General features: G+C 42.6%; 1 protein-coding gene across 3 annotated transcripts in view; it reads left to right on the top strand.

The window, feature by feature from the left end:
* Positions 1-6597: 6597 nt before the first annotated feature.
* Positions 6598-12120, top strand: part of NUP58 (nucleoporin 58) — a 52706-nt gene continuing 47183 nt past the window's right edge. For 2 of the 3 annotated variants that reach the window (XM_025462687.3, XM_025462684.3), the window contains exons 1-2: positions 6641-6946; positions 11675-11817. In XM_025462687.3, coding sequence (XP_025318472.1) covers positions 6840-6946; positions 11675-11817 — 250 coding nt within the window. In that variant the 5' untranslated portion in view covers positions 6641-6839. Of the gene's footprint in view, positions 6947-11674; positions 11818-12120 lie in introns of all 3 variants that reach the window. The other variant, XM_025462686.3, reaches the window with a different exon arrangement.

Here is a 12120-nt window from a genome sequence, read left to right as displayed (position 1 = left end):
TCTTTAAAAAAATAAAATCCTTAAAATAAATACATATAATTAGCTTCATGTAAAACTTCCTGTATTGCTTTTTTTTTTTTTTTTTGATTTTTTGGGTGATAGGTAAAAGCTATATCAGGAAACAGATCATTGCTGTTCTGATCTACTGTTGGAAACTTTTGTTTTAGCTTTGGACTCCGACTTATTTTGAAAAATTTCAAACCTGTAGAGTAGTTGAGAGAGCAGTACAATGAACACCCATATATCTTTCTTGTAGAGTCACCATTTATTGACATTTTGTCACAGTTTCATTGATCTATCTCTCCATAAATTTTGTTGTTATTAGATCTTTTGAAAATTTAATAGGATTTTTAAAAAGGAAGGACACTACCTAAATCTTTAAAGTTAATAGATTCCCAGGAATCTATTATTCAAGATAGGAATCTATAAATTCAAGACAGAGGTCAACTGCTTATACATAGGCTCTAAATTATAAATTCTCTCTTAGTTATTTCAGAGGATCAGACCATAAATATTGCAGATCCTCTTAAACAGACTTACAATTCCAACTTCCTTTCTATGTTAGAGCCTCTCAAATGATACTTCTCAAAGAGTTATCCTGATCTGAACATACCATGGAAACAAACCTTTTTAGACATTTTAATGCAAGTCGAAATTAAATTGTTTTTTACAGGGCAGCCCCGGTGGCTCAGAGGTTTAGTGCCTCCTTCAGTCCAGGGCATGATCCTGGACACCCAGGATCGAGTCCCAAGTCAGGCTCCCTGCATGGAGCCTGCTTCTCCCTCTGCCTGTGTCTCTGCCTCTCTCTCTCTGTGTCTCTCTCATGAATAAATTAATAAAATCTTTTTAAAAAAAGTTTTTACAGTGCTATTGCCTTTCAGATAATTCAGTTTATGACATCAACAATGTCACCATACAGCCAGTAAATCAGCAAAAGATGGGGTTTCTTAGCATGATTCTCGTAATATAAAAAACAAGGGGAAGCAAGATGATTTGCTATGTAATTTAGAATCTGAATCATTTGCTTCATCTATGGAAAGCAGTAATTCACATAGAATTGATACATGGGTTCAGGTCCCACAATGTCAAAGAGGAATATTTGAAACATCCTTTAGAATAGGATATGTACGCTAAATAAGAATGGTTAAGCCAAATTCCAGTGCTCTATGGTTTTGCCTGGCTGCATAGGCTTTCGGCTTAAATAGGCATGAAGCTTATATCGACATTTTACTATCAGGCTTCCCATTGAATAAACAAACAACTGGCTTATAGAAACTGCTTTCTTTGGAGATTTATTTCTGTAGAAGAAAGGATGAAAAGTGTTTTCTTTTTTGCTAATAGGACAAACAGAAGAAGGTATATGAAAAAAGGTCTTTCAGGTCCAGTCTCGCACTCAGTGTATCTAGGGCCATGTAATAGATGGTAACACTACTATTTGTTAAGTGGTCCACTATCTATCTCAGTAGTGCTCCTCTCTGTAGCATCTTGGAGGTTACTGCTGCATAATTTAAACTTGTATCTGCCAGGTGGCTCAGTGGTTGAGTGCCTGCCTTTGGCTCAGGTCATGATCCCAGGGTCTTAGGATTAAGTCCTGCAACAGGATCCCCATGGGGAACCTGCTTCTCCCTCTGCCTATGTCTCTGCCTCCCTCTCTGTGTCTCTCATGAATAAATAAATAAAATCTTTAAAATAAACAAACTTGTATCTGCCAGATACAAGACAAGAAACGCTGTACTAAAACTTTTGTAAAGTTAAAAGAATGATTTGCTTGTCAATTTGAGTGGCTTCCCCAAAACTTAAACTTTTATCTACATCATATTTCTCACTATTTTCCTTTATAAACTTACTTTTATTTTATTCACTTAGTTTTTTGAAGGTAGACTCCACACCCAACATGGGGCTTGAATTCAAACTGTGAGATCAAGAGTTGCATGCTCTACCAACTAAGCCAGTCAGGGGTCCCATATAAACTTATTTTTAAAACTGTTTTTTAAGCAGGGGTTGTTGGGAAGATGTCAGAGTAGGAGGATCTTGGGCTTACCTAGTGTGGCATGGCCACCTAGAGAACACCTGCATTGACACAAATGACCCAGAAAGCAACCCAAAGACTGGAAGAACAGACTCTCCACAGACACAGACAAGAGGCCACAAGAAACAGATCCATCTCCTCTGACACACTCTTGGCAAAATCCCATCAAAGCAGTGCCACAAGCCTGGCAGTGTGCAGGCATCCCAGACAAAGGCCAACACCACTCCAAAGTGAGTCTTGCTCTAGGGAGAAGGGAAGATAACAAAACACCAGTCTTTCTGCGACCCCAGCAGTGGGTTAGGGGCAGGCAGCTACTCTAACTGCACACCCTATCTACTAATAAAAGCTTCTCAGGGGACAACACAGGGAAAGTGCCCTGCAGTTTGGTGCTACTTTACCTCTGGCAAACATCTGGTCTGACTTAACTCATCCAAGGCAGCCCCAGACGGCACCGGACTCCACCCACAATAGGCAGAGAGCCATCACAGATTGTACGGACAGCAAAAAAAAGCTTGGCCACAACAATAGGACACCCCTGTAGCAACATACATAGGAGACATCCCCAAAGCACCATTTCTGGTAAAAAGGAGACATTGCACTGTGGGGCACTACAGGACCTCTTTTTCATAAAGCCACTACTTTCAAGTGCAGGAGACATAGCTGACTTTCCTAACACATAGAGACACAGAAACAGACAAAATGAGGAGACAGAGGAATATGTCCCAAATGAAAGAGCAGAACAAAATCACAGCAAAAGATCTAAACAAAATGGAGATAAGTAATAAGTCTGATATTTATTTATTTATTTATTTATTTATTTATTTATGATAGTGGATTTAAAGTAATTCTCATAAAGACACTTGGTAGAATTGAGAAAGGAATACAGGATCTCCATGAGACCCTCCACAAAGAGATAGGAGACCTAAAAAAGAACCAATTAGAGATAATGAACTCATTAAGTGAAATTAAAAATAGACTACCTGGAATAAATAGTGAACTAGAGGAAGTAGAAGAATGGATCAGCAACCTGGAAGACAGAGTAATGGAAAGTAATCAAGCTGAGCAGATGAGGGGAAAAAATATGCAAAATGAGAACAGACCCAGGGAACTCAGTGACAATGTCAGACACAATAGTCACATGATAGGGAGAGAGAGAAGGGGGGGGGGAGAGAGAGAGAGAGAGAGAGAGAGAGAGAGAGAGAAAGTAAAGGGGGCAGAATATTTATTTGAATAAATAATAGCTGAAAACTTCCTGAATCTGGGGAAGGAAAGAGAAATCTGGATCCAGGAGGCACAGAGAGCCCACAAACAAAACCAAATCAAAGAGGTCTGCACCAAGACATAAAGTAAATAAGATGGCAAAAAGTAGTGATAAAGAAAGAATTTTAAAAGCAGCAAGAGAAAGGAAAGCAGTTACTTACAAGGGAAACCCCATAAGAGTATCAGTGGATTTTTCAGCAGAAACTTTATAGGCCAGAAGAGAGCGGCATGATATATTGAAAGTGCTAAAAGGAAAAAAATCTGCAGCAAAGAATACTCTATCCAGTAAGGTTTTCATTCAGAATAGAAAGATAAACTTTCTCAGAAAAACAAAAGTTAAAGGGATTCATGATCAGGAACAAAAACAGCCACATCCTGGTCACACATGATGCCATTGGTCTGTGGGTCCCAAAGTCACAGTCCAGCTGCCCTCCTGCCTGAGTCAGCATGCACTGCCAGCTAGCTACCTGCTCAATGTCAAGTCAACACATCTTCACCTCAAATCAATACGGACTCAAACTGACACTCTTTCCCTCAAATTCCAGCCCTGGTGCTCAAATCTGTCCACAAAAGTGGCCATAATGATGACAGTATAGAATGAAGCAACTGGAATAGTGACACTAATTCTGTGGAATATATAACAGATAAAAGGAGTGTTCTAGGCTGAGAACATCTCCAACAAACACATCAAAGAACATAGAGCGTGATCTTGGTTACGAAAAAAAACGAGCCTGGGGAAAATAAAACAAGATGAAATCAGAGAGACAAACCATACGAGACTTAAACATAGGAAACAAACTGAGGGTTTCTGGAGGGGAAGTGGTGGGGAATGAGGTAACTGGGTGATGGGCATTAAGGAGGGCAGGTGATGTACTGAGCACTGGGTGTTACAGAAGACTGATGAATCACTCAACTCTACCTCTGAAACAATACACTACATGTTAATTAATTGAATTTAAATTAAAAAAAGAAATCTCCCCACCCAAAATAAATAAAACTGTTTTAGATTTACAGAATGATTACAAAGATAATTCCTATATAGCCCACATCAGTTTCCCCTATTTTTTTTTAATATTTTATTTATTTATTTGAGAGAGTGAGAACTAGAGAGATCACAGAGGGAGAGGCAGAAGCTCACTCACCACTGAGCAGAGAGCCCAATGTGAGGCTTGATCCCCAGAACCCTGAGATCATGACCCCAGCTCAAGGCAGCCACCCAACCAACTGAGCCTCCCAGGTGCCCCTAGTTTCCCCTATTATGAACAAAAGTAGTCCCTACTACATTTTTGCACACTCTTTCCATCCAGATAATCTTACGCGTTTTGTTAATAATATATAAATTGCACGTGCCAGGCATTTTGATCTTACAAATTTTATGCTGGTCTGGTATTCTTCAAAAGTTTTGGAAAGAATGGAATTAAAAGATGTAGGGAGCCATATTTTACCTTCCTCCAAAACTCATCTGGTTCTTTTTTTTTCCCCCAGGCAAAAGTACCCTAGATTTCCTCTCTAGTCCTCTTATTGACCATCTTATTAGTAATCACTAATAGCATTCTCTAGATCATTGAAGATCTAAAACCCTCAATATTTTTTTTCTCCTCCTGTTCAATCATTATGAAATTTTTTTCTACCATAGTTCAAATGTCTCCTTTTAAATTATTCTTATGGTAACCTCCATATTTAAAATGCTAATTAGTTTCTTAATTAAACAAATACAGAGGTGATGTATAAGTGCTTAGACTGCCATAACAAAATACCACAGACCGGGTGGCTTAAACAACAAAAATTTACTTCTCACGATTTTGGAAGCTAAGAAGTTCGAGATCAAGGTGCCCATCAGCTCTTTTCTTAAGAAGGATGCCTTTGGGATCCCTGGGTGGCGCAGCGGTTTGGCGCCTGCCTTTGGCCCAGCGCGCGATCCTGGAGACCCGGGATCGAATCCCACATCGGGCTTCCGGTGCATGGAGCCTGCTTCTCCCTCTGCCTATGTCTCTGCCTCTCTCTCTTTCTCTCTCTGTGACTATCATATTTAATAAATAAATAAATAAATAAATAAATAAATAAATAAATAAATAAAAAGAAGGATGCCTTTTAGCTGTCTCCTCGGAAGTGGAGAAACAAAGAGTTCTCTGATGTCTCTTCTCACAAGGGAATTAATCCCATCATGGGGACCCCACCCTCATGACCTCATCTAAACCTGTTTACCTCCCACAGGCCCTACTTTCAAATACCATCACATTGGCGGTTAAGGCTTTAACACAGGCATTTTGGAGGGATACAGTTCAGCCTACGGAGGCAGCAATGCCTGTCCAACCTCAACGCCGGAGAAAGAGCTGCATTACGAGGCGTCGTGAGAGGTGAGCTTAGAAATGTTTGCCATATGGAGGGTGAGTGCCAGAATACAGTGTTCCATCAAGGCAGTGCAATGGTGAGAGTTATGTTTTAGGAAAGCAACTCTGGTGGTTGCTTAGGGGATGAATTTTATTGGAAGAAATCACAGACCGGAAAACCCATTTGCGGGAGAAATGTAATAATCCCTGAAGGAAAAACAAAGACCCACATTATCACAGTACCTCAAGTGCACCACTGACACGGGAATCTCTTCCTTAAATCTACATTTTTCTTATCTTTAAGGGTTGCTCACGGAACCCTTGAATTCCACACTATCCTGTGCTTGTTTCTGTACTTCTCCCTTCCACCTTGCAGCTGCTCTAGCAGGTAGCAGAGAGGTGTCAGCAACGCCAAGCCCAAGGCCAGAAGACAGCCACGACGGGGGGCGGGGGGACACCTCCCGCGACCGGCCGGGCTCCCCAACACTACCCCGCGGGACACGCCGCAGCACCTCGAGCTTGAGCACGTCCTCGGACTTCCAGGGGTTTGCGCAGCACCCCGCCCCCCAGAGGCCGCTCTTTGAGCCTTCCTGTGCCTAACGGGCTCCGAACACCGCGGAGCGCGTGAATGAATGATTATCGATCGGTTTCCGGACCGTCAGGGCGCAGACAGCTCCCCGTCCGTCTCCGGGAAGAGACTGGGCTCGGACTGCTCAATCGGGCCTTCCCCGCTCTGGGATTCCGCGCATCCCCGGTAGCAGTAAGGACAGAGGCAACAGAGGTCCAGCAGCCATAAAGTACAGATTGCGCCAACGCATATGCAATTCAGAGCTGAAGGAAACGGCTGGGCTCGTGTCTAACGCGGAGCGCCCACCTTGGCCGGGAGCCGGCGGCGCGCCCGGAAGGCGGCGTCCCGGGATGCCCCGCGCGGCGCGCCGGCCCTCCCAGAACGCCCTGCGCGGCGCGCCCACCCGCTCCCATCCCAGGGTGCCTTGCGCGGCGGGCTCGCTCCCGGCGGGCTCCGCGCGCGCGGCGGGCGCCGAACGTGCTCTCGGGTGGTTGCCCCACCCACTTGGGCCTTGTCTCGTCCGCGGCCGGGGCTTGAAGTTCCCGCCAGGTCGCGCCTGGGCCAGAGCGATGCTGCCCGGCCGGCCTCGGCTTTGAGAGAGGAGCGTCCCGCACCCCTTGCCGCTCGCCGACGGCGCCGAGCCTCCGCAGCCATGTCCACGGGCTTCTCCTTCGGGACCGGCACGCTGGGCTCCGGTACCGTAGCCGCCGGCGGGAGCGGCGCAGGCGGCGGGTTCTCCTTCGGGACCGGGGCGTCTAGGTAACCGCCCTTCCTCAGCTTCCCGGCCCGGGGTGGGCGGGCCCGTCCCTCTCCCCTCCCGCTGGCTTCCGTGCGGCGGCCCGGGCGGGCTCCGGGCTGGGAGGCCCCCGCGTCCACGCGCGTCCCCGCGGGTCCCCGCCGCATCCGCACCCGGTGTCCACCGCCCGGGCTCTGGCTGCGGGAAGGGCCTGGGGTCTCCCGCCGAGCCCGCGCCGCGCGGTCCGGCAGTCTGAGGCAGAGGCGTGTGAACGGCATCCTGGCTTACTCGGGGCGTGCGGCACACGACGATTCCTAGAACATTTCAAGGAGGGCAGTTAGAAGTTTACCTCTGGTGATTCAGTTCCCGAAGCGGGGTGTAGGTAGGGTCTTGGACATCCCAGCGCTTTAATGATTTCGTGGTATTTTAAACGAGCTCGAACCTTCGTACCTCACGAAGGTACGAAGGTTCCTTTCTTGCTGTTCTTTCCTGTTTTAAGTAAGTCTTGCAGCATTCACTGGTGGTAATTTGGGACATTTTGTGCAAATTAGCATACGTGAGAGCCGTGTCGTGATGACTCCCATGGTCTTCTGCTGATACCGAAAAAAATGTCGGTAGCATATTTATCGTTTTTGTGCAACCTGCTGAACCACCGCTTCGGGCGGTGCCGACGTACGTACAGCTAGCGGAGGTCCAGAAAGAGTCCGTGAGAAGAGCTGAAAGTCAGCTTTGTGGTGAGAGATTGCATCTTTAGAATTCAGTCTTTTAGAGATAGAGGTGGAGCTCATTAAATCAAGAGGTGTGCACAGAAAGTGTTTCAAGGTATCGCCTGAAGCTTAAGGGATATGATTGCAGATTAAAAAGGCAAAAATACCTTTGTTGTTTTAAGGCGGGGGGGCAGAGACTACATAGTCAAGTAAAAAATCTGGGGATTTCCTTTAACATCCACTTGTGGATCCCTCTGCACCCTAATTAACAAGGCCTGATAATTGACTTCCCATTGGTTTTGCTCCCAGGGCCACCACCCTGTTTCAAGCTTGTGTCATTCATGGACAGATATTTATTGAACACACTCCTGTGTGCTAGACTCTGTCTTAGGTGATGAGATAAATTAGGGTCCTGCTCTCCTTAAGCTTACATTCTTATGAAAACACTTAGGATATCTTCCAGGTTTTCATCCAGTAACCCTTCTCGTATTTGATGACAACTGTTTCTCATCTCCTGCTTTGATTAATTCAGTGGAGATGTCAGTCTTTTTTTTTTTTTTTTTTTTTACCACATTATAGTCAGAGTCACTTTTTAAAATTCCCATTGCCTACCTTTCATGATTTTTCATTATCCTTGGAATGAAGTAAAAATACATCTTACCATTACACATAAAACCCAAATATTCTGGAATCTCTTCAGACTCACTCTAAGCCCATCTCCTCCTTTCAGTTTGCTCCAATTCAGTAATACAGAGCTTCTATGAAAAAAATAAGTTTACATCATTATCCAGTACAAAGAAATAACTGAAACAGAGTTTCAAAGAAAGATATTTACCCTTACTTTATGTGATGCACCTTGATATTTCCTGTTCTGTTCCATTTTATTTTTTAAAATGCTGATTGTGATTGGCTACATTGATCTTATATTCCTAATGGCTCTTAATCTTAGGTTGAAAAATGCTGCTGTAGCAACTAGTGCATTTTCTCAGTTTCTCAGCTGGGCTTGGCCAAACCGCTTCCCATTTGGGGGCAGGTCCCACTGATTGGAATTCTCCTCCCACCTCCTGCCTTACATACCAAGCTGGTGTATACTTCTGGGACTCACATGTTGACATCTCCAGAGAGGTCTCTAGATCTGCAAATGTAGAGGAGGTTTCCATCCTCATTGTACCTTGTAACATAGTACCTATCACAGTTGTATCAGTTTACTGTGTTTTTTGTAGACTTACTTTCTGATCCCAGCGATAGAATGGAAGCTCCATGACAGCGAATACCTTTTCGTACTGTTTTTTTCTGGAGACACAGTGGAGCTCAGTACACATTTTTTGAGAGAATGAATGATTGGTTAATCTCTTTCTCTCTGACTGGAAACTTCCTGACGTCAGAATCTGAGTCTTATTTACCACTCCATTCTCAATCCCTATGACAGCTCCTGTGGAGAGGACTTTAATAAATATTTGTTGAATGAGTAAAAGATTTATTAGTGATCAGCTATAAACATGTACATAGTCTTCGGAAGGGCTTAGATAAGGGGTGCCTGCTTCAGTCAGAACAACATGCAACTCTTGATCTCTGGATGGTGAGTTCAAGCCCCATGCCGGGTGTAGAGGTTACTTAAATAAAATTTAAAAAACAAAAATTTGGGCAGCCCTGATGGCGCAGCGGTTTAGTGCCGTCTGCGGCTCAGGGTGTGATCCTGGGGACCTGGGGTCGAGTTCCACATCGGGCTCCTTGCAGGGAGCCTGCTTCTCCCTCTGCCTGTGTCTCTGCTTCTCTCTCTCTTTATGTGTCTCTCATGAATAAATAAATAAAAAATCTAAAAAATAAAAAAATAAAAATAAATAAACAAAAATTTTAGAAGGGCTTAGATAAATGAAAGGAAAGACAGTCTAACACTTGTCTGGTGGAATACTGGTTTGGAGACCTAACTGCCCCAAGTGCCATCTGGTGATTTGGTCTCTTAAGTAAATCATTTTAGCGAAGTTACTCCCCATGCCTCAGTTCCCACATCTGGAAAAGGGATATATTTATCTCACTGAGTTGTTGAATGAGGTAAAGCGTATAGAGTACTTAGCATCATATCTGGCACTTGGTAAGTGTTCAATAAATGTTACTTTTTAAGTCCACATTAGGGCATGCTGGAGAAGTTAAAACCTTATTCCTGACCTGCTGGAGTCAACTTGGCTTTTCTGTAACACATTCTGATGAGTTATTGGCAGATAATAGTGGGTTGAGGCAAAAATTGTTCCTGTCTGGGGGTACCTTTTGTTAAAATAAGTAAATTTCTCTGCCACAGAGGAAGTTCTCTTTTGCTTTTCTAATACCACTTTGATGTATTTCTTTGGTAATGTTTTCACCTTTAGTTATGAAACACTTCATAGTGTCTTCAGTTATCTTAAGTTGTCAAGAAATTTTAGGTATTTTAATTGTCTAAAAATACATAATTTAACTGTACATCTTTTGTATATTTGTGGAATAGCAGTAAAACCAAATGGGATCAGTGAATTATTTGGGAGGAAGGAGAGCATAATAAACATTTTCTTAATTTGGGGTCTTCAGAATTTGCCAGTGTTTATTAAAATACCCTTTTAATTCAGTTGATTAAGTGTTTAAAGATTTGTGCTTTGTTGGTGAGACCTTGTAGCCTTGTCCTGCTAACCCTCTGTACTTCACACACCTATTATGCTCATAGAGCTTGTTTTAAAATAAGTGATAAACTTAGGGTATGCTCCCTTTTTTCCCCTCCTACTCAGTTTTGATGACTGATTCAGGTTCTGTTCTCACAGTGCTTGGCTGGCATAATACCTTGTATATAATGTGTTTAATTGAATTTATAAGTGTTCCTAATGACGAAAGTAGTAACAACATTTATTAAGTGAATTCATCATGCATAATCTCTTAATCTATTGCAAAACATCTGTTAAGTGGGCACTATTATTCCCATTTTGCACACGAGGAATTAGAGGATGAAAAAGGCTAAGTGATGTAACACAGGACCCAGGACATTGGGGAGCTGGTACTGGAACACTGCTGCCTCCTTAAGTTGAAATGTCTCAGACTTTTAAGCTTTTTAAAATTGATCTTGGCTTCTCTTATGGAGATTGTGTCTGTATGGAAGAGCAGGCCGACCTAATAAAGAAACCTATGTAGGATGAATGGATCTCCCATTATGTTATGTGTTGTTATAATCTCTCTTGACTCTTCCACACAATTTTTGGAGTGTCAAATTGTCAAGAATTTTTATTTTTATAATTTGCTCTCCCACTGTAGATAGCAAATATGAGTCCCTGAGTTTTGATGAGAACAGTTGAAAGTTGTGAACTTTGTTCACATCAGTTGTTATTATCAGCTGTTCTTTTTAAGCTTTCAAAAACTCTAAAGTGTATTTCTGCTGATGAACACATAATCTGGATAGAGGGTAATCTTACTTTGCATTTTACTCTTGCCAGGTTATGTTTAGTCGTCTTCCTCTTCCCACCCCTACTCCAGTTCTTATTGCTGTTTTGGTGGCAAGAAAAGTAACTGCAACCCCCTCTTCCCCCACCCTACTCCATGAATATGGTGATAAGTAACAGAGAGGTGGCAAAGGGAATTTAGGATAACTTTTCTATTTCTGAGTATGTTTTATTTTTCCTCATATCATTAGTAGTTGGGGAAGAACAGGTGAATTTAGAGATATAAACTGTACATGAGTCATTTAAGGGGAAAATGACCTACATTCATAGGATTTCCTTGTGGCCATATTAAAGTATGCTAGCTTTCAATAAAACTTATGAAAGCAGTATATGTGTGATGCTGTTTATGATTATTTGGGACCTGAAATCTTAATTGTTATGGATTATGCTTTTTTTGAAGACCAGTCTCATATTTTTTGAGACTAATTTTGTGTGTACTTATTTTAAAAGAGAACAGGAAAATATTTGAATTTGATTGCTTAAAAATAGTTAATCCCTTTTGTATTCTATGGAGATATATTAAATATGTTAAATGAAAGAAGGTACTTAATGGCTCTAGTAGACTTTTTTTGTGTTTTTTATAAACAAGCAACACTTCTGTGGGGCTCAATTTTGGAACTCTTGGAAGCACTGCAACTCCTGCAACTACATCTGCTCCTTCAGGTGGTTTTGGAACTGGGCTCTTTGGATCAAAACCTACCACTGGGTTCACTCTAGGAGGAACAAATACAGGTAAGGAGGATTGTCCCACTTGCAGGGAGTTGGTATGGGTATTCTTTTTTAAGTTCTCTTTTATAACTCTTTCCTTTACAAGGATTGTCATTGGCGACAGATCTAAAAAATGGTAAATAGTACGATGAAAAAATATAGAGGGATGTGGAATTAAGGGCCAGTGATAGGCCTAACATTGGTTATAATCTATTTTAATGTAAAGAAGGAAAGCACACATTTAGGGGTGCCTGGGTAGGTCAGTTGGTTAAGCATCCAACTCTTGATTTCTGCTCAGGTCATGATCTCATGGTCTTAGAATGAGCC

This window comes from Canis lupus, chromosome 25, assembly GCF_003254725.2.
Source record: "Canis lupus dingo isolate Sandy chromosome 25, ASM325472v2, whole genome shotgun sequence".
NCBI classification, from domain to species: Eukaryota; Metazoa; Chordata; class Mammalia; order Carnivora; family Canidae; genus Canis; species Canis lupus.
Note: the sequence above shows the minus strand (reverse complement) of the source record. Positions and strands in the feature narration are given on the sequence as shown.